Below are 23,470 nucleotides of genomic sequence, written 5' to 3'. Positions count from 1 at the left end.
GCAACTCATTATCAGTCCTTAACTGGATAAATTTACTGGTGTGTTAAACTATTTAAAAAGAAGATTTTTTGCTAGTACGTAGAAATGTCACAGACAGCGGTTACAATAAAACGAAACTCAAACATTTCCAGCGTTGCAGCTGGAAGGAAAGTGTGAAAATGCTCGAGCGCTGCACATGGATCACTTCATCAAGTGTCAGGCTCAACTTAAAAGATGACCCATAAAAGGCTACTAGGTATTTTTATCTTAACATGACCTTGTGCAGCATACTGAATACACATTCTCACATTCTCGCTGCATCCAGTGTGAGTGCTCGATGTGTCCACGCTCTGCTTTGTCACTGCAGAAAAACAACGTCAAATTTTCTTCACCAGCTTATTCTGCTGAAACTTTCTTTTGCGCACTCAGTTTGCCGAAAAACAGTGTTCGGTTGCATGAAATATGCAGATGCTGTAATCACAGAGGAGGGGACTTTCCCTCATTTGAATCTTATTTAACCTCAAAACACGCAGCCATTCATTGCAGAGATTCGGTTATTACAAGCGCTTGCTCAGCAACTAAACTTTATGAGAAATGAAGCCAGAGATGTCCCGTGCTATATTTATGCGGCGTATTATATATTTATTTCCATCACAGGTGGCTTAGGTGGCATATTTTCAGCTGTATAATGTTTTCTCTGTGTGTGTGTGTGTGTGTGTGTGTGTGTGTGTGTGTGTGTGTGTGTGTGTGTGTGTGTGTGAGAGAGACCAAACAGTTTCCAACACCTGTTGTGCCAGCTGATGCTAGGTTATTGTCCCCATGTTTGGGACAAATGGCCCCTCCGGAGCCGAAAGTTGCCTGAACTTAGAGGCCCTTAACTCTAGAAAACTCTCCACACGTCATCATTCTGCACAGACACGCCTTTGGTTGAGATACTAAACTTTATTCTTCTGATACTCTAAGAATCCTGTTCAGTGTCTGAATCCCTGCTGACTGGCTCATCTTTGATATAATGATAGTTTGTTTGGGCGTATTACATTGCCTTCTCTTAGTCCGCCCTCCATGGTAATATAAGGGATTGGTTGATAGGATAGGTTACACCCTTAATAATGAAGTTGCGTGTGATATCACACAGGTCAGTGATCAAACATCAGAAGACACTGTTCATTTTAAAGTAACTAAAAACAAATCGATTAAATAGCTAAAGAATCATTTTATCGCTGGGTAAAGGCTTTATTACTGTTTTTCTACTATTTCTTAGCTTTAACCCTTTTAAAGGGAACATTAACTGGGTTGCATTCTGACACATTTGCATATTCACACTTGTGTCTAAAAGAAAAATCTTGGAGGAACAAGATATCAAATTATATTCAGTTGATTTTTTTAATTAAATGTATTTATAAAATGATGCATCATATGAAAAAACATGGATATCTATCTATAGTACATCACATTTCCTAACCTATACAGTATAGTGTCAGGGGTTTTAACTGTACAGATTCCATATAATCAAATAAGACTTGTTTTTTTGAATAGGATTTTATCCTCCAACCCCCACGCCAACACCCTTTTTTTAGTGAGAGAAGAGGAGAAGGGTAGGTGTTGTTTGGGGCAATCTTGTCCAATGGTCTTTCTTAAATTAGCTTTGGGGGCTGGAGGCTCCCCTCCCTGCACTGACAGAAGGAGGAGCCTGTGCAAGTCACAGACTACTGTTTCATTCACCTGCACAGCCCTGCAGCATTCACCACACTTGGGTCTGTGCAGCCACACAAGAAACACACAGAGGAGATTCCAGCCGGGTCAAAGTTTCTTTTTTTATGCTTTTTTTCTCACTTAAGAAGCATCAGCCTCCTGCTGCTGCTCACTTGTTTTGACTAAATTACAAGGCAACTAGCAGCAGACATGGCTGCTTGTCTGCAAAGTTGCAAACTTTGTAAAAAGAGTTGCCTTCTTTTGGCTTTTTCTCTCAGCTTCTGTTTTGCCTCAGTATGTGCAGGGCCTTTTGATTCAGCTCACCTCTATCACCGCAGGGCCGGACCTAATGAAGATGATATCATTGTTGCTAACAATGGGATCAGAGTGCCTTTTGGGCGGTCCGTGTTTCTGGACCCTGTGAATGACCTGGTAACAGAAGTGCAGCCCGGTGACCGCTGCCAAATCACAGTCCTGGACAATGATCCACTGGCCCAGAAGCCTGGGATGCTAACCCCTAAAAAGTTTCCCTGTTCATTTGGATCTGAAGAAGTGAAATACACGCATTTTGGATCAAGGAGCCCCAGTAAGGATCGTGTGAAGCTGCAGCTTCGTTATGACTCTCACACAGACACAGTCATTGTCCCCTTCATGTTGGAAGTAGAGGTTGTTTTCCAGCAGCTTGAGATCCTCACCAGGAATATGCCCCTTAATGTTGAAAAGCTCAATGGAGAGAGCAATCCTATTGACAAAAAGGGCCTGGAGTTTTCCTATGAGGATGGTGTCACACAGTGTAAGATCAGCACTCTGGTCGGCGCTGGAGGTCTTCCCAGGTATGGCACTCTTTTGAACAACCCTTCCAATGGCCAAATGGTTGACTGTGATGAGTTTGTGAAGCAGGGTATTCGCTACAAGCACACGGCTAAAACCAACTCACCAAACAGAGACTATATTCCAATGATGGTAGAGCTGCAGGATAACGAAGGAAACATGATAATGCAAGAGCATTTCCAAATGATGGTTCGAATCAGAGAAGGTGCAGAGAACACTGCTCCCAAACCCAGCTTTGTAGCTATGATGATGATGGAGGTTGATCAGTTTGTGATGACAGCTATTACAAGTGACATGCTGTCGGCTGAAGATGTCGAATCTCACCCAGATGACTTAATCTTCAACATCACGTCTCCACTGAACCCTCAGCAGGGTTATATCATCAGCACAGATGATCAGAACCTGCCTATCACCTCCTTCTATCACAGGGACATCAAAGAGCTTAAAATAGCCTATAAGCCACCCTCAGATGACTCAGAACAAGAGAGGATTTTTCAGCTAGAGTTTGAAATTGTAGACACCGATGGTGCAGTGTCAGATCCATTTGCTTTTATGATTGTGGTAAAGCCTATGAATACACTGGCTCCTGTTGCAACCAAAAATACAGGGCAGCTATTGTTTGAAGGGCAATCTCGAGCTCTCTCCAGCTCTCAGAATTTAGAGATTAGCGATGAGGATAACCTGGAAGACGTGAGAATCACAGTCATCGATGGTTTAAAGCACGGAGACCTTACCATGCTCGGCACACGCAAGAAATTCTTTACACCTGCCGATCTAGACGCTGGCATTGTTGTGTACCAGCATGACGGCAGCGACACTTATAGCGACAACATTATTTTTAGAATGACTGACGGCAGTAATGAAGTGGAATTTTTGTTCCCCATCACCATTGTCCCCACTGATGACGAGCCCCCTATTATTAATGCAAACACTGGCTTGGTGTTGTTCAAGAATGAAATCATGCAGATCTCTCCATTCATCCTAAGTGCAACAGACATCGATTCAGAAGACTCCACTATTAAGTTTGTCGTGGAGGCACCGTACTCCACCATAGGGCAACTCCTGCTTAGGCAAGCAGAGCTACCGTCTGACCCATCTCTGTGGAAGTTCAGCGAGACAGATGAGATGTTTGAGCAGGTGGTGACTGAGTGGCTTCAGCAGGACATTCTGGATGGAAAGCTGTTCTATCGTCACATCGGGCCCCACAGCACCACCACTGTAACCGATCACTTTGTATTCCGGGTCCAGGACGATAACGATCCTCCCAATCAATCAGGCGAGCACACGTTCACTATCAAAATCCATCCCGTTGATGACCTTGCCCCAGAGCTTTTCCCAGGCACCGCCCTTCACATGACAGTGCAGGAATATGAGCTCACATACTTTAGGAAGAAATTCTTGTGTTATACTGATCTTGATTCAGATGACAGAGATTTGAAGTACACCATCACTAAGCCCCCGACTGACACAGATGAGAACAATCCAGCCCTCTTGGGTGAAATTGTACTGACTGACAGCCCTGACACTGTAATTACAGAGTTTACACAAGCCCAGGTTAATCACCACAAAGTAGCTTATAAGCCCCCAGACCAGGAATTGGGCATCACTCCAAAAGTGGCTCAGTTCACATTCACTGTGGAAGACACAGCTGGCAACATAGCAGATGGACTGTTCACCATTTTCCTACAGCCGGTTGACAACAAACCTCCACTTATCACCAACACGGGGTTCACTGTTTTGGAAAGAGGTACATATGTCATTACCAGGAAGGAGCTGCACGCCACTGACACGGATACAGATGATGACAATATCATCTTCACGGTGACCCAGATTCCCCAGTATGGGCAGCTGCAGTATTTGGGGATTGATATGTCAAACGGCGAAACATTTGTGCTCGAAGACATCACAACCGGTCGTCTAACTTACATGCACGGAGGAAAAGAATCTCTCACTGATGTCATCAAGCTCTCTGTAAGTGATGGTTTCCATGAGGTACCAATTGCCATCAGGATCACAATCGAGCCAGTTGATGACAAAAGGCCCACGATTATGCTCCCACCCGGCCTGCTCGGAGCCTCCATAGATGTACTGGAGAATGGAGCCACGGAGATTACAAGTAACGTCATTCAGGGCCACGATGAAGATACAGATGACCTCATGCTCACTTTTATTGTTGAAGAACCTCCGAGACTGGGTGAAATCCTGGTTAATGGTGCTCCTGCTGAGAGATTCACTCAGGAGGACATAATTAACGGGGTGGTTGTGTATGCTCACACATCTGGTGAAATAGGTCCGACCAAAGAGCACGACTCCTTCAATCTTACTTTGTCTGACATGTCAGAGCAGTGGGTCGTTGGTGGCAACAAGATCCAAGGTGTGACAGTCCATGTGACAATCCTTCCTGTTGACAGCATCCCACCTGTTGTCAGTGTCGGCGAGCAGTTTGTAGTAGTGGAAGGGGAGAAAAACGTCATTACTCTGGAGCAAATTCATGCCGAGGATGTTGACACCAACAGCGAGGATATCTTGTGTACCATCATTGTCCAACCAACTTCTGGTTACGTGGAGAACATCTCACCAGCAGCAGGCTCAGAGAAATCAAGAGCTGGGACGGCCATCACCGCATTTGCCATTAAAGACATTTCCCTTGGCCACATCTACTATGTCCAAAGCATCCACAAAGGGGTTGAACCTGTGGAAGATCGTTTCACGTTCCGCTGCTCAGATGGTATTAACTTCTCTGAGCGCCACTTCTTCCCCATAGTCATCATTCCAGCCAATGATGAGAAGCCTGAGATTTTTGTCCGTGAGTTTGTGGTAATGGAGGGAATGAGTCTGGTCATTGACACCCCAATTCTGAACGCAGCTGATGCTGACATCCCCAAGAATGAGCTGCACTTTGAGATCATCAAACCACCCAAGCATGGGACAATTGTTCAGCAGCTCAGCACTGGCACCATCCCTGTGGAGAAGTTCAACTTGGAGCAGATCATAGAGGCATCCAACATCATCTATGAACATGATGACTCTGAAACCAAGGAAGACAGCTTTGAAATCAGGCTATCTGATGGAAAACACAAAGTGGAAAAAACAGTTCCTATCGTGGTCATTCCTGTTGATGATGAGACACCAAGAATGGCCATTAACGATGGCCTCGATGTGCAGATCGGAGAAACAAAAGTGATTAGCAACAGCGTTTTAAAGGCAATAGATCTTGACTCCGAAGACAAGGAATTAACTTATGTTGTGCGATACGGCCCTGGCCAAGGCTACCTTCAGCGTATCAGCAAATTTGGAGACGTTTTAGGAAATATCACCCTGGGAATGAATTTCACACAAGATGAAATTGACAGACAACTCATTCAGTATGTACACACAGGCCAGGAAGGAATCCGTGACCTGCTGAAATTTGACGTCACAGATGGTATAAATCCACTTATTGACCGTTACTTTTACATCAGCATCGGAAGCATTGATATGGTTTTTCCAGATGTTGTTAACAAAGGTGTGACTCTCAAAGAAGGTGGAAAAGTAACTCTCACCACTGACCTCCTCAGCACCTCTGACATCAACAGCCCTGATGAATACCTCAGTTTTAGCATCACGAGAGCGCCTAGTAGAGGGCACTTAGAGTGCACTGACCTCCCAGGTGTTCCTATTTCCACCTTCACCCAGTTGCAGCTTGCTGGCAACAAGATCTACTACATCCACACCTCTGATGATGAAATTAAAATGGACAGCTTCGAGTTTGAGGTGACAGACGGCTACAATCCCGTCTTCCGAACCTTCAGAGTGTCCATCACCGATGTGGATAATAAGAAACCTGTCTTAACCATAACGAGGCTAGTTGTGGAGGAGGGAGAATCCAAACTCATCACACCTTTTGAACTTACTGCTGAAGACCGGGACACTCCAGACCACCTGCTGCGCTTTATAATCACGCAAGTGCCGGTACACGGTTTGCTGCTTTTCAACAACACCCAGCCAATTACGACTTTTACCAAGCAGGACCTGAACGAGAACCTTATCAGCTATAAGCATGACGGCACTGAGACCAGTGAAGACAGCTTCTCTTTTACTGTCACCGATGGCACTCACACCGACTTTTACGTTTTCCCTAGCACTGACTATGAGACACGCAAACCCCAAATGATGACTATTCACATCAATACGGTGGATAACGGTGTCCCCCAGATTTTGGTAAATAAGGCTGCCGCTTCACTGAAAGTCCTCCCAACTGGACACCTGGGCTTTGTGATCACCAGCAAGGTCCTTCGATCAGAGGACCGGGACAGTCCCCAGAAGGTGTTGAAGTACACGGTGTCCGAGGCTCCACTGCACGGCTTCATCCTGAATACCGCCGTGGGCAATGACAGCATCAAGACATTCACACAAGGTAAGATGATGTCACATTTTTAAACCTTGTAACAAGGTTTTTCAAAGGTAAGATTTACTCATCAGTGTTTTAGAGTTAATATTGGATTAGAGTGGATGCTTTGTGTGGCACAAAGGAAAGAATTGTTCTGAATTCATGATGCCAACAGCTTTGAGTTAGTATAAAGTTGACTGAACACCAGATATTCTCCCAGGATTTATTACAAAGACTTGTTATTATAGAATTTAATAAGATGCATAGATCCAAATCCTGAATGTGTAAAACAGAAAAACAGCTTTTTATAACTGGTGAAAAAGCAAAGAATAAAAAATATTCAAATAAATAATATTCAGTTAAAACCAGTTGGCTGCATTCTTATACTAATATAATGATGCTTAACTGGTTACTACAGACCCCATAAAACAATTTTAACCTCCTAGGACCTGGCGTCCACATATGTGGACATCAAATTTTGGGTTGTCTAGACCAAAATACAAAATTTTGCTCTACAAGGGCCTGTCCAGTTTTAAATCACGTCTTAAAACCCACTTTTATTCCTTGGCTTTTAACCTCAGTGAGACTTAGTTTTCTCTTTTAATTGAAGTAGTTATTTAATTAATGATTTCACTCTTCTTTTATTTGTTTTTTATTTATATCTCATGTAATTTTATTTTACAGTTCCAATGTACAGCACTTTGTGTCAGCTGTGGTTGTTTTAAAGTGCTTTATAAATAAAAGTTGATGATTTCCACTTATGAGGACGTTATGCTGCCACTGTTCTGTCAAAATTTTCAAGCTAATGTCCTCATATGTGGATCTCATTTTTCTCAGAAACAAAAATCAGGAAAAAAAGTCATGTAACTCTTTGTTTTTACATTCATCAGGTCCCAATCAGCCCAAATGGTAAAGACAAATTAAAATGGCATGCCCTGAAAGGGTTCGGGTCTTAGGAGGTTAAATGTATCTCTGTAAACTATATTTTCTTATAACCTTATAAAAGTGGTTTAGTCGTCACAGTCATCATTTTAGCTAATTGTTTCTCCATATTTTTTTATGCAAACAGCTGATATCAATGACATGAAGATCTGTTATGTGCTGTTGGATGGGAGCAACGCCACCAGTGATATCTTCTACTTCACAGTTGAAGACAACGGTAGGACCCCTCTAATATTTAATGTGCAGTGGCTTCAAGCCACTTTGAGTTTGACTTTTAATGGCTGCTTAAAATTTAAACTTCTTGCTCTCTGTCGGTCACCTAAGTGTTTGCATCACAAAGGCTTAAGGCAGTTGGCCATGACTGACACCCAGTACCGAGGCGCCGCCTCTGTTCGCCCCACTGGAAAGGGCAGCAGGTTTAAAGGACAGGGGTCAAAGGGGACTTAAGTCAAACACTGAATGTGGGTTAGTAAAAGTAAAAGACTACCACATGCTCTCAACTGTATTGTTATTGAACAATAGGGTCCTTTCCTTTGGGGCGCTTCTCTGGGCTTTCAAACGTCACCTTTCATCATCTGCCTGAAGTGACACAGTGAAATGTGCATAGGTATGCTGATATATCTGGTTCCTCTTACAACAAGTCTCACAAACATTTTCCACTATTCAATGACATGACTTGTGAAATAAAATCTGCAGAATATTTTGACATTATGAAGATTTTCAAATTAAAAGATTCTTAAATTTCTTTTTAATAAATAACCAATTATATCCAAAATATAAGAACTTCATATTTTTTGTTAGCTCAATTTCTTTCTCTCTCTGTTCTTACTCGCTTACTCTGACATAACACTGAAGCACTGAGGCTTTCTGTAACACTGCCTTACTATTAAAACATTATTTATATCCACCCCAAGCATAATGCGACAATCTGACAGCCGACATCGTTTACCCTAAAGAATTCTCTTAAATGAATCGGATATGCGTGGTATATGATGGGTCAGGGTATAATAAAATCGCTCGTTGCCTTGTCACCTCTAACAGCATTACATATTTATAGCAAATGCAAAGCCATAAAATGCAGCAGGTGGGTTTTACTATTTTAGCATTGGCTGTAAAATATGAAACAAGATTTAGAAAGGCAATCAATGCTGAAGGGAAAGTTTAGTCTATAATTATGCTGTTTGGAGGGACATGCTCCACCTCCTAACACCACCATCACGCCCATTGAGAAAAAGGAGGACGTGAGTTTGTCTGTTTTTAGTTTAGCTTCGCCTTAATGCCTCCGTATTAACTCTTACCTTCAGACTGTGAGTGATATATTTATTTTTAATGAGAATCAGTAGCACTAACATTAATCAACATAGATTAGATAAAAGTGCCTTAATCCTATAATCTTAATTTAGGCCAACATTTTTCCACATGTGGTTTAATAAGATGCCTAAAGCAAAGAATTTCTGTCTTTAAGTGTGGGTTTTACCACAGGAAGGGAACACAAGGGCTTCCATTAGCTCAGCGCTCCCTTTTCTGTTTGCTTACACATTTTATTTAAGCTTCCAGCCAACTCAGCTGAACCAGGTGCGGTGGAGCTTACACTGGGACATAAAACCAGACCTTGTTTCTACATGACCACGGCTGACACGTGTGGCAGCGCCACATCATCCGTGTGATGAACTGCATCTGTATCACTGCACTTAATGGATACACTTATCAGTAAAATCATCACCATACATATACATAACTACACACATAAATACAAAGACACGTCCAGGAAAAGATCAAAGAGATAATACACGAGAGCGAGTCGAGCCAGCTGGTGGCCCGCTAATGTGAAGTGTTGAAGAGGTGACCCCTGAGGGATGTGGCTTTATCCTGGACATGTAGGGGCATGTGAGTGGAGAGCACAGTGATGGTCAGGCTCTCTGATAACAAATCTCAGTAGGTGAGCTGCTTGTGTGAGAACCGATGGTGGGTCAGTAGAGATTAGCACCCAAGATAATCCATTTTAACTGGCCTCAGGGAACAAACTTTTGTACTTAAAAAGAAAATCCAAATGCGACTTCATTAACCTAACCTAAGGTTAAATAGAAATCTGTGCTTAAACACCACAAAAACACTATTAAACGTCTTTATAATGAATTCTTATCTAATCAAAGTAGTTCTAGATCCAGACACGTCCTTTCAAAATCAGTGGGTTTTAAACTCCAGTAATTCTTAATCCTGAATCGAGTGTAAACATACCACTTCTAAGCCTAGTAAGTTTTACACAAATACACACAATCTGAATGTGGCCTCACGCCCCGGAAATACCCCTCAGATGCACTGATATGGGAAGCTCCCTAAGGGTCTTAGCAGCCTTTAAAAGATACCTGCCACTACATGCGCTCCAGTGATGCTTCTTCACGAGCAGGTCAAGAATACACACTCGGATAATTAACATATCCTCATGTGGAACTGAAGCAGTTTGGCATTCCTCTATAAGCCCTGCAGGCTCAAATGTTGCAAGCATACATGTACATATGTAACTGCGAGTCCGTGTACCTGCTGATACAGAAAATTAAGATCTTAATCAAACATAAATCAATAATGTGCAGACCAGTGACATTGTGTGTGGGTATGTGTGTGTGTGTGTGGCCAGGCAACGCTGAAGTATGGCTCTTGTAAGAGCACGTGTGTCTTAGTAAGAAGTCAGGAGCAGACACTCGATTTCAGGGGTCTCTGTGAGGATTAGTCATTAGCATAGAGTTAGCATAGCAGTCAGTTGTTAGAAAGAAACCCCTCCTCTGTAGCTAAAAAGTTTAAATCTACAGTGAAAAACATCTAAATTCTACATTTGATCTGCATTATCCGTACTATATGGTGCATAGTTTGTTTCTTTTTTTAATGTCTTGTGATTACATTACAGTTTCTGCAGCCTCTGGTTCATTTGAGGTATTCTATACATGTTTATATCTGTATATTCACAAGAAAGCTATTATGTAACATTAAATACTTAAAGGTGTAACAGTTTTTCAAGTCATTGGTTTACTTTTACAGCGCCTCACCTTGCTGCAAGTTTAACAATAAGAAAGATTTTCTCAAATGCTGATTTGAGCAATAAAAATCTTTTAAAAACATGACAACGTCATCAGTACTGATTGTCCACACCACTGTCCAGCCTTACTGTCACTCTCATTCTATGCATCTTCTGTGTTGTGGAAAGTTAAATAGGTGCAGAAAGTTGCTTTAAAGTCAGGTGGAGACTGGAGGCATAAAGAAAAATCTTTAATCACAAAATTTTGAATATCTTATGATTATTTGCCAGCAAACCCCGTCTAAAGTAGAAAGAAAGCAGTATAATTATCATCTGCTACTGCTGTCATTTTAAACAACTAATGGCTTCTTACTAAGTACTCAGAGTACCAGACTTAACAGAACTGTGATGATGATCTTAGAAATAAACTAGGATTCAACTTGGGCCATCCTCACACCGTTTGCAAGCAGTAACTTGCACTCAAGTGACCAACTCTGGAATTTCTTACAGCCATTCAAAGAGTGGGATACTGAAGCAGTAAATACCTGTTGTGACACAGCTCACATATATCCCCATCCATCAGGAATGGGTCCAGTGAGCCACGGGCTAAGAAAAGAAACCCTTTTGTGTCAGACCTGTTAAACCTTGTAAATGTAAAGATTTTGAAATGTTTTGGAACAATAATAAAAATTTTAAAAAAATCAACAAAAAAAACATTTAATTCTTCTTAATCTTTGGTGCAAGTCAAAGTGCACCCCAAACAGAAGACAAAAACCAAAGAGAGAACAAATAGCTTTGCATTTGGATAAGTCTCTGTGGGGGTTTTTCTAGTTGCAACAATATAGTCTCCCAGTTCTGCAGGGGGATCATGGGCCCTGGTGGGTCGAGTGTTATGTGATCATTCAGAGCCGGGGAGAGGAATGCACTTCCTATGGGACTCTAGACTCCAGGGCCACAGACAGAGCAGGGCCTAGAAGTGAGGTGGTATCCCAGGCAGACAGGTGTGTACGTGAGAGTGGAGGCTCCAGAGGGATCCCCTTTCAAAGCCTGTGGTCACCCCACTCCCAGCTCTGCAGAAATCTAACCCAATCTCAGATAGCCCGATAACCCACAGATTTCCACCGTAAGAGTTGCCCACTCTGGAGGGGGCAGCTCCCCAGAGGGGTGCAATGATATCAAGCCAGACGAGAAAAGGGGAAACTGAGGAAAAGGAACTTGAAATATTTTTAAAAGGGCAGCATTTTGGTCACATTTCTTCAGTACTGTAAGGGTACCCTGCTGCATGTGGACTGCAGGCTGGCTGACATGGACATGCTAAACCTCTGCTCCCTAACAGTGTTTTGGGATCTTACATGTCACTCGTGTCAACAGTCACCAGGAGATTTACTGGCTAATGGTGCCACTGTCGGGGCCCCCCGCGACTTAAAGAAGCTAAGGCCTCTCAGTCCTCCTCCACCGCACCCCGTCCTGTTCTCACTTACCCTCCTTCCCCTTTCCTCTTCTCTAAGAGCCCTTCAGGGTATTACTATTCTTTTTTCTTGTTTCTATCTCACGTTTCCCTCCGGCCCTTTCACTGAACTCTGCTATTCCCTCATTCTTTGTCTCTATTTCTCTTTTTGTTCTTTATCTTGAGCCTTGATTTATGGCGACTGGTGGACTTCTGGGGTGCAGAGTTATGATGTATAGCTAGAGCGGTTATTCTTATCTGCTCCCACATGGCAAAGCTGTCACTGAGTTACTTAAACTCTGTGCCATGTTTTTTTTTTCAGCCGAACTAGTGACTTTACTGCAGAGAAGGAAACACTGGTTTGTTGGATTGTTGGTTTGTTTATACATGAATCACTGTGGTCTGAAGTGAAATGTCTCAACAGCTTTTGAATGGATTAGTTTTGGTACATTCATGACACACCAGGAAGAGTTTGAACTTCCTGGTTTCAGTCGAGGTGCCTCAAAAGATTAATCAGGTGCAGTTTTTCATAATTTTTTGACTCAGTTGTCTTAACCAGAGCCTCCTTATATTTCAGCATTACACCTGTAGCTGATGCTACACCTGATGCTAATTTTTCTGGTGCCACAAGGGACCATGTATGAACAATAGGGTGGAGGGAAGTGATGTTCAATGCAGGGAAGCACTGACTGTATGTGCACGTTGCACCAATACGGGAAGCTGCTGATTAGTGCTAAGCAGCAGACCAATAAAACGCTAAAAGTGTAGGTCACAAAGCAAGCCACATTATTTATCACATAATTGCGTAAATCTGCTAAATCACTAAAACCCCATATGCAATCAAGGTACGCCGTTCAATGTCATTCAGTCATTGTGATCACACCGAACAGGCATTTAGTATTTAATGCATTTAGTTAAAGAGACTGATTATGTATTAATACAATTTAAGTAGATATGTCCATGTCATCATAATAATGTTGGTCCACGATCAACATTGCAACTGACTAAGTCATGTTGTGTGAGCATTCGGTTAGCATTAGCAAAGAATTTGGTGAATGCTATTAAAAACAATCACTAGCAAACCAAAATGTTATTCAATGCCCAATTATGGGCATTGAATAAGCCAGTCTACTGGTATTTTTCCGTGCTTTCACACTGGTTTTATTTTTTGTCCCCTGAGGCAGCGTTCCAACATTTTAGCCTGAAATATCCTTCAGTACAGCCTTAATCTAGATTTAGATTGATCAATAGTGTTGTTTTGTTCATTATTTTTGCTTCTGTTTACCCAGATGTTTGACATCCTCTAGATTTAACAGACCACACTTAAAGCCAGTGATATTAAATGCTGAGCATAGCTGGCAGGAATCTCACTAGTATTCATATGAACTGGATGATTGATGATGAAATGCAATAACGTGACGCTTGTCACTCAATGAGGATATTCTTAGAAGGTTGCTCTTCCTTGCATCATGCTGGTGAGCTTCATATTGACCTTCCTCTCAAGTGATACCTCCAGCCTGACCCACTGTACCACTGCATCTATGTATGGTTCAGGCAGTGCCGCTGTGTAAATATGAGCTGAGGGAGAATGCGCCGTTAAAGGACGCCTTTGCAGGGAAATTGTGAGGCTGCAATGTCCTGTAAATAAGCCATGATGTTGTGCTGAGTCATCCTGTTATTCTGTAACTGCTCTGTGTTTTCTGATGCACATTCTTAGTGCTTGTTAGGAGTTTGTGTCACTCGGCTCGTATAACAGAACACATTTCTTTAGTATTCTTTGCCGTCCAACTGGCATCAATCAAAGTGAAGCTAATTTATTAGATGGCTGCTAACAGGAAGGTTTGGAAATACATGGAGCCTATAAAACATTTCATCCCAGCAGAAATTATAATGATTGTCAGTTTAAAAAGCTAATGGAAATGTGAGCTTAGTGAGTCAGTCGCCGAGTGTATTGGATTTGATAGCCAGACTAATATAGCATGAGCGTCATAAAAATTGCAATAAATCAGACCGACAGTCAAAATTATTAATCATAAAGCACAGCAATCTGGCTCCTATGTTTGCAGCTACTTTTTGTGCAGGTCTTTCTATTTTGGGCAAAGCGAAACCATTTTCATTTATTTCTGAAGTGCTATGTGCACGCCTGGCATCCCGACTCTTGGTTTGCTCAGCCTCATGCCAGCACCGTCTGACACCACGCACAAAAGAATTCAGAGAAATGTGGAGGCAGGCAGGCAGGCAGGGAGGCACGCCATGGCGGCAGATCTGGCCCACCCAGACTGCGGCCTGCTGTCCTTCTCAGTTGTTCATCCCCTTTTTGCGAACAAAGCCGACACAGGGAGGAAGGGGAACACAGAGGGGGAGGAGGTTTGTGGAGTACATCTGTCACTCTGCTACACATAATCTGGGAGTCTGGCGGGAAGGAAGGTTTTGCGAGACAGGGAGGGACAGACTGACAGACTAAGGGAGATCTTCGCTTTGATGTTCTTAGCCAGAAAACAGTAGTGCTGCTTTCTGCTCCTCCTGAGGAGGCATATAGTATAACAGCAAATCACATTCTTCGTACTGTAGGAGTGAGGTGCAACGGAAAAAGGAAGATGTGAAACAGCCATTTCAAACAGCAGTGACAGCTGTTATTCTGGATGAAAAGATTATTAAAAACAACCGTGGATCACGCTGTGTATAACAAGTAGGCAATGCCAGATGTAACTCTGTGGTGGTGTCTCTTTATGATTGTAAATGCAATCATAAAGAGACACCACTATACGTCCCCAGAGCAGGGCTGTGAAACACACAGCACGACCGTTATTCGGCTGTGTAATGGGGCCTGTTGTTTTAAAAGTACAGGATTTGCATTTATTCACTTCTGCAGGTTATTTACTGTTGGAAAAATGAAAACGTAAAATGTAAAAATGAAGCTAGAATGTTTGTTACTTATGATGGCAAACACATCATGTCAGCCCAAAATGAGCAGCAACATGTGTAGTGTGTTTCAGATAGTAATGTAATAAGATATAAAACATGTTACATTTGTCCCCAGCTTTCCCCATATATGTACAATTATATTTATATCTAGAAACAGTCACAGAGGTGTCGTAAAATGTAACTTTTCAGTGTCATGAATACTGTAGAAATATGTCGTTGCAATTTCGATGCTTGTTATTCAACAGCCCGTGAAATATCAGCACAGCACACTTGGTCTGATTCATAAAAAGCCCTTTGTTTTACTCCTTGTAGTAATGCAGAAACCTAAAGCTGCCTGATTGCTTGGTGCCAAAACAATAGCAGTTTTTTGTCTTTGCTGTGTTCTTTCAATAAGCCCTGATGAGAGACTCTGAATGAGCTTCTCCTCATATCAGCTCCAAATAGGGCCAACTGCCAGCAAGTACTTTTTTTTCCAGCACAGAAACAATCTGATGATTCAAGTCTTTTTTCTGTGTGTGACTGTACATCAGGCTGGAATTGGTGCATTTTCCTTCTTGGCTGCTGAGAGCAAATCTTGTCTTTAAGAGTTTTGCTTGTTTAGCAGGTACGGAGTCGATTCTGCTCAGAACACAACAAAGTCGAATGTTTTCAAAAACCCATTATTCTATTAACACTTGAAGAATTTGGGTCAAGCAAAAACAGACACGATACTTGTTTCCTGTATTTTTAGCCATGGCTGCGGTAAACCTGAGCACGAGCCTGGTGCAGAGTGCTCACCAGGCATTGCCGCTCCATTTTCGCAAGAGGAGAGCCTGTATTCATGTATCCATCCATGTACGCTAAACAGAATAAGACTCTTTCTTTAACTTGAACTCAGTTGTCCACAGTCTGTTTTCGAGAAAGAAATGAAAAGTGATTATTTATGTTTACTATCCCACATTTTCCAGACAGTCATCATTACTCAATCAAACATCAGCTGAATCTGATCATGCTTCTGCCTTTTGGTCCATGTGGATCGTTTCTATTGTGATACGACCTGGCTTGGCTTCAGCGCTGACATGTGGGTTCGAGGAAGCAGCCCCCTTCCCATCCTGAATACCCACACTCAGCTCCCCAGTGTTTTCATTCTCCCCGGTCACATAGCATAAAGACTGCAGCCCCTTTCTTCTTCACTGAGGCAAAAATGAGCTCAATGGTGGTTCAGTGTGAGGACAAGGAGAGGCTCCTTTCTATTGTCCCGTTGTTTGTTTTTGTTCATGCTCCTTTGACTGGTGTAATGTCTAGTTCACATTTGTTTTATTTTTTCTGACACCTGTATCAAACCTTTAAAAAATCTTCCCAAAAACTTCTGCTTCTTCTCATTCAGTCAAGTTCTCTCACTCCTCTAAGCAACTTTTTTACAGAGTTAGGTCAGCGGGGCTGCTCTCAGTGTGACCAGCCGAGCAAAACTAAAGCGAGCCAGTTGTCTCTAACCTCTCTGATCCAGAGAATCCGCTGAGCCTGACCCATTTCAAAAGTCACAGGTCACCAGGCTCGCCTCACTCAAGGATAAAGCATTAGGCTATTTTACCACCATTGCTAAAAAAAAAAATATTCCAAGTATGCTTATTCGCTGACATATTTCTGAAGCTGTCTGCATTAAGTCAGTGATAAAAACCAAGCTGGCAGTTAGAGGGATTACATGAGTCATGAGATTCTGTGGATTAAAGACGGGATCTATGGCTCTGACCTTTTGATATTTCATGTCAAATGTGTTTCACTTTTGGAGGATAGCCTCTTTCACTCAGTATTTACTCAGGCTCATATTGTGCGCAGCCACACATTAAATCATCGTTAAAACAGGGGCAAGAAATGAATATTCCCCAAGGGACCACATGAGAAACTGGGACTGTTGTGGATGGCCGCACCCATAAGTAGCCCTCCACAACAGTCCCAGTTTCTCATGTGGCCCCTTAGGGAATATTAATTGGCTGCCCCTGGCTTAATGTATGATAAAAAGTCAGAAATTAGTAGAAAGGGGAAATTGTGCTCACTTTTTTTAAAACCAGAAACATGTAATCATTTGTATATGCTCTTTGAGGTCACTAATAATATCCGACTCATCTCTATGTCCTGGAAACGCCCCACTCCACTTCATTATTTTCACAAGTGAACACTACAGAGCATGAACAGTGCATGGCAAGTTCAATAAAGATAAAACTCTATGAGTTTTTCAAAAGCAGACAATTTCCATTTTATCTGAGTTCGCAGGCATCCTACTGAGGCCTGAGAATAAGAGAGAGCTGTAGGTAGACATGGATAAGAATCCATTGAAATAACAAGTAATGCAACTCCTCCTGGTGAAGTGAGCTTTAGAGAAGCCCTGGTATTAAGTTATCACGTTTCCCTTCCTAAATTAAAATATCCCTTTGATTCCTTTTATCCTTGAGCCCAGAGCAGATTGCAGTTTATATGCCTCAGTGAGTCCCGATAGGAACAAAACAGATTATTGTAGTCTCCATCGGAAAGAAGTTTCAAATGAAATGCTAATGCATTAGGTTCTTTTTTCCCCCTGCCTCTCTTTAGGTGGAAATAAACTAAATCCCCAGCCATTCCGACTCAACTGGGCCTGGATCTCTCTGGAGAGGGAATACTATTTGGTGGATGAAGATGCCAAATTCCTGGAGGTGACGCTGAAACGCAGAGGCTACCTGGGAGAAACTTCTTTTGTCAGTAAGTGCTGAAAAGTCATTTATTTAGCTTGTCTGTGAAGGTTCTCAGTCATCCAGGTCATTGTAGTCAAAGGAGCTTGCAAAGAAAAGCGTCTGGACTTCTTTAAGTTGCTTGAAGACGTTTCACCTCTCATCCGAGAAGCTTCTTCAGTTCTAAGGTCAAATGGTGGGGAGTCCCAGATTTAAACCTAGTGGGAGTTACCCCCCACAGAGGGACAAAATGTATTTAGCTTCTAATTAACTGCAGGAAACCTAATTAAATTTGTATGCTTTAGAAATGAGTGAGTTTTTTGTTTGTTTTTACAAACATAATGATTGCTTTTACTATAATCTGCAGACATTTTTGTTTTTCATTCCTGATATAGGGCTTCCCTGCATAGAAACGATAGCCGAAGCCACTGAGACATCACTCATCTGTTTGTGGCCTCTAACTTTAAAGTCAAGATTGTAACATATAGTTTGTTTGGAGCCAAAAGCTACAACTGAACAAGAGGATAAGTTACCAGCTAAAAGCTGAACGCCTGATTAGCAAGCTTTATCTAAAAACTGCATGGATGCATTGCAGGCACAAAAACACCTACTAATTAAGCTAAATAATATATTATCAGATAACTGAATTAAATATGCTCCGAGACACCACAAACATGGTTAACGAATCAAATTCAGTGACTACAATAAGCTGAGGGTGTCCCAAAATAACAGCTAGTAAACAGGTTTTTATGTGTTATGCTACTGTCTGCTTCATATTTTGGATGCAAATATTGTATTTTCTACTCCATAACATTTATTTTAAAGCTTCAGTAGCTTATTTTGGAGATACGTTGACTCAAGCTACCAATATATAAGTAATTAATATCAACAGCTGCAATGATCCAATAATATAATGGTAACAATATAATGGTAAATGGATGGGTTAATGCTTTTCTAGTCTGCTTGAGCATTCAAAGCACAGCATGTCTCATTCACCCATTCACAAACATTAAGAGCTTTTTTGTCTCAGTGCTTTCTATCCAACATTCACGCTCCAATGAACACATCAGGAGCATAGCTCAGTATCTTGCCCATGGATACTTTGGCATGCAGATTGGAGCAGCCAGAGATCAAACCACCAACTGTCTGAGTAGTAGATGACATGCTCCACCTCCTGACCCACGTCCTCCCCAGTTATATGAAGTGCCATCCTCATAGTTACTTTAGCTTCTTTAAATATACAATAAATACATCCTTAGCTACGTAAGCTGGATTATAACTTTCACTTCATTAAAAAGTCCAGATACATTTTTTCCACATGACTAAATTTAAAATCTTTCCTGGAAATGATCCTGAGTATTGTGGGATTCACTCATTTTTAGAGCCAGCTTGAAGTGGCCCTTCAAGAAAGTGCAATTTTTGGTACTCCCATAATGGCCTTATTTTTTAGCTCCTAAGGGGCCACTTGCTTGTCACTCATAAAAAGATATGATGGATGATGATACCACATGACCCTTTATTAAACTGACATTTTAACAATGAATTATTACCCACTTTTAAAAGTCTCTTTAGACTTTCATGTTATTTATGTGTTTTTAAAGGTCAGACCTGCAATAAAGCATGACCATAGCTGCCTTTAGTTAAAATCTCTAAACATTCCTTTTAAGGCTGCACGGCTTATCCTCAGCTTATCCCTGCAACCAAACGAAGAAAAATTCCACACTCACGCTGCAGACATGTCCCCAAAGGAGCAAAGCTTTTGTTTTCTTGTTTGACTGCTGCTCCATTTCCTGTCCTGTCTGTGACAGAGGTTCAGTTGAATTCATGTATGACATTTCCTAGTAAGGCTTGCATGCTGGCCACTCACTCGCTGTGCAAAGGAACGTAAAACTCGAACTATCTTTTTCTTATTCTGCGGTGTCAGCAGACAGAATATTCTACCTGTTATTGTTGCATCAGATTGAAATTATCATGTGTACTGTTCAAATATGAAAGCCTGTACTTTGACATAAGCCCCAGGAGGAAGCACTGGGGTAAAATATTGCTGCCACTGGCACTGCTTTTCCTCAGGTATTGCCACTAAGGACGGCACAGCAGAGAAGGACAAGGATTTCCGTGGTAAAGCCCAGAAGCAGGTTCAGTTCAACCCAGGCCAGACCACAGCGACCTGGAAAGTGAAAATCTTCACAGACCAGGACTTTGAGACCTCGGAAACATTTGAGATACAGCTGTCAGACCCTGTCATGGCTGTACTGGAGTTTCCTGACGTCGCGACGGTGGAGATTGTGGACCCTGGTGATGGTAAGAATCTGGTTATTTTGAGTTATTTGAAGAAAAATTGTTGTTCTTGGCCTTGATTTGTTTTCCTTCAAAACAGAATCGACCGTCTACATCCCTCAGTCAGAGTTCAAGATAGAGGAGGATGTTGGAGAGCTGTTGGTGCCAGTGCGACGTTCAGGAGATGCCAGCCAGGAGCTCATGGTAGTTTGTTACACTCAGCAAGGTGAGATCAATCTGTTTTTATCAAAACACAAATAAATGAAATTTCAGGAGTAGAACCTTTTCTTTCATTACTTTTGACTATTGGTAATATATTAGAGCAAACATTTCTATGTTCATGTGTAGGGCTGATTATTTAATTAGTATTTATTTTGTGTTATTTTTTATTTTCCCTTTTTACTCCAAAGACTTCCTGCTGTTAGTTTCCCTGCAAACTGATCTTTCTGTTCTCATAATTCCTCAGGAACAGCCACCGGCACCATACCCAGCACAGTCCTTTCCTACTCTGACTACATCACCCGGCCCGAGGACCACACCAGCGTGCTGCGCTTCGATAAGGATGAGCGAGAAAAAGCCTGTCGCATCATTATCATCGATGACTCCCTTTACGAGGAAGAGGAGAGCTTTAACGTCAGCCTCAGCATGCCCATGGGGGGCCAGGTGGGCGCCAACTTCCCATCTGCCAAAGTCACCATTTTGGCAGACAGCGATGACGGTGAGTGGAAGCGTTTGATCATTTGAAAAAAATGATGAATGTATGCTGAGCTGAGCTCGTTCTTTTTGGACCCGCATCAGACCCGGAGTTGAATATGAAGAGAGGGATCTCTATCAATCATCTGTTTACAGACAGAAGGAGGGACCTCGTGAAACTATTGCACGTACAGTGTGGAAAATTATTATTTGATCCCCTGCTGAATTTGTAGTTTTACTCACAAACTCACAAATTTTATGCTAGTTTCATTTTAATTCAGAGAGACAGAATATCAAAACCAAAAATCCAGAAGAAAAACACATTACATAAAAGTTATGACCTGATTTGCGTGTCATTGAGTGGAATAAGTATTTGACCCTGAGCAAAACACAGCAGTAAGATGCTTCTTGTAGTTGGTCACCAGGTTTGTTGGTGTACTGGTAAATATTATGAACAGTGAGTAAATACCATACGCTGACATCCTTTGCTGCAGTTAGAGAGCCACAGAGGGTGGCAGGTGTGGTTGATCCTGTTGCTTACAGAGTCTCTTTGCTCTGTGTTTGCATCTGCTCGCTATTAATCCACCGAAGGTGCGCAGACAGTCTGATCACCACAATCACCAAAGCCTAAAGACCTGGATGCTGCGCCTGCATCAGCGGCTCGACAGTATGGCTGTGTTTATGCTACAGTTATCCACTATACTCAGCCTGTCTGAGCGTCAGATACAAGATAACAACAGACAGGTGCTGAGTGGGAAAAAGGCGACCTCTGTGAATGTTATGCTACACTGTAGCCCGACAGATCAAAGGACTTTAAATCTCACCGTGCTCCGTGGGCGACCCTCACCGGCATTTAAGAAAGCCCAGGGGGAAACAGAGGGCACCCCTTTGTCTGAAGGGACCAAATTATGCAGGGAATCCAAAATGACTGGCATGTTTTCCAGCACTATGTGGTCTGTATCTCTCAGGAGTCTCAACATATTAGCTTGAGAAAGAATCACAATTCTAACATTCATTAGAGCCTCTTGTACTTTCTTTTCTGAATCATTGATGACAGATTTATTTTCCTTTCTCACATTTACCCCGTCTCTCGCGCCTTTCGCCCGTTTCTCGCACTTGCTTGGAGTTTAATTGATCTTTATATAAATATAACCATTGTGCATTCCCAGACACGTGAAGAGACAAGAGAAGAGTCTTTATTGTAAACCTCCATTGTGATCCTTCTTCTTCTTCTTGGTGGGTCCTGAAGTACCACCGCGCCACAAATCTGCTTCAGTGCTTGTGTGCGTCTCTGTTAAACAATCAGCCCCGCCTGAGTAAACTTGTGGTTTGGGACCTTGCCAACAACGAGCCTCTATTGTTACTGTTTGTCTGGATCTTCCTCCCACTGATCTTAAGGTTGCCATGTTGGCACTCACTTCACCCTCTCACCCTTATTTTGGTGCTAAATAGAAGCCGGAAGGCGCTGAATGCATCCCAGCAACCATTCCCTCAGCTTCAGTTGTCTCTCGCAGCATACATCGACTTCTAAGTAAACTTTAAGAGCAGATCTGCCATTTCTCCTCAAGTAGTAATTACTGAGAGGGAAATTATTGAGACATCTGACATTCACTCATAGTGTCCCGAAATGTTTAACAGATACAGTGATAGATTTTTATTGACTTTTGTTACGTATCAGCTCTGGTCAGATGTCTTCACTGAAAGCTGTGGGCTAAACTGCAAACACTAATCACACAAGAGCAAAGAAGACTGATTACAGTACTTGTACTTCTTGACATGAAATGGTCCATTTGTAAAAATAAGAATATTTTACTGTTATAAATGTTTCTCGTGCAGTTTTGTCAGAAACCACTAGCACTCCCTAGATGCACCTACAAGATTTTCTGATACCAGTGATGCAGCAGCTGAAGCAGTACTGAGAGCTCAAGGCAAAAGTTCCTCTTTAAAGCAAGTGACAAAGTCTCTGCAAGACAGCAGAACATGTGGCAGTGGCATGAACCACAAGTTTGTCAGTGGGGAGACTGTAGCTCATGTCCCAACTTTGTGGCTTGGACTGTGTTTTTACTTTGTCTTTTGTTTTGTTTTCACTTAAAGCCTGGGAGTTACACAACAAATTCCTTGGTTAGTTTTGGGTTACATTGACAATGCATACTGAAAAATTATGCTTGGGGTGGTAGACAAGCATGTGTAACGGACAGCTAGTGACACTTGTTCAATATCGCTACAACCTCATGTGGCAGAATCGAGGCATTGACGGTGAAAATGGGCTACATTTTTTTTTAATTTAAAAGAGAAAAGAGTTTCACTTTAATAGTTTAATTCTTAGTTTTGGAAAACATGCAAGAATTTTCACTTATACTCCCTTCTTGGTGGGAAGTGAGGCTAGCAAGCACTTTGGTGACAGTGGGAAGGAAAAAACCCCTTTTAACAGGAAGAAACCTACAGCACAACCAGGTTCAGGGAAGGGCCACCAGTGAAGTGGGAGGTGAGGGGAGGGAGACGGGACAAAAGACATGGTAGTGTGACAAGTGGTGTAAAACACAAGAAACACCCAGTGCATCATGGGAAGCCTCCACAGGTCAAAGCAGCGTAACTAAGGGAGTAGTTCAGGGTCACCTGATCCA

General features: G+C 42.1%; 1 protein-coding gene across 1 annotated transcript in view; it reads left to right on the top strand.

Moving 5' to 3' along the window:
• Nucleotides 1-1,744: 1,744 nt before the first annotated feature.
• The window catches only part of frem3 (Fras1 related extracellular matrix 3), a 33,255-nt gene continuing 11,529 nt past the window's right edge, over nt 1,745-23,470 (top strand). Inside the window, exons 1-6 of the mRNA XM_084931626.1 lie at nt 1,745-6,898; nt 7,941-8,030; nt 17,761-17,907; nt 19,947-20,177; nt 20,254-20,379; nt 20,620-20,871. Coding sequence (XP_084787752.1) covers nt 1,882-6,898; nt 7,941-8,030; nt 17,761-17,907; nt 19,947-20,177; nt 20,254-20,379; nt 20,620-20,871 — 5,863 coding nt within the window. The 5' untranslated portion in view covers nt 1,745-1,881. The remainder of the gene's footprint in view (nt 6,899-7,940; nt 8,031-17,760; nt 17,908-19,946; nt 20,178-20,253; nt 20,380-20,619; nt 20,872-23,470) is intronic.

The sequence above is a fragment of the Perissodus microlepis genome, chromosome 6 (assembly GCF_051167445.1).
Source record: "Perissodus microlepis isolate ML-2025 ecotype Zambia chromosome 6, ASM5116744v1, whole genome shotgun sequence".
In the NCBI taxonomy this organism is placed as follows: Eukaryota; Metazoa; Chordata; class Actinopteri; order Cichliformes; family Cichlidae; genus Perissodus; species Perissodus microlepis.
Note: the sequence above shows the minus strand (reverse complement) of the source record. Positions and strands in the feature narration are given on the sequence as shown.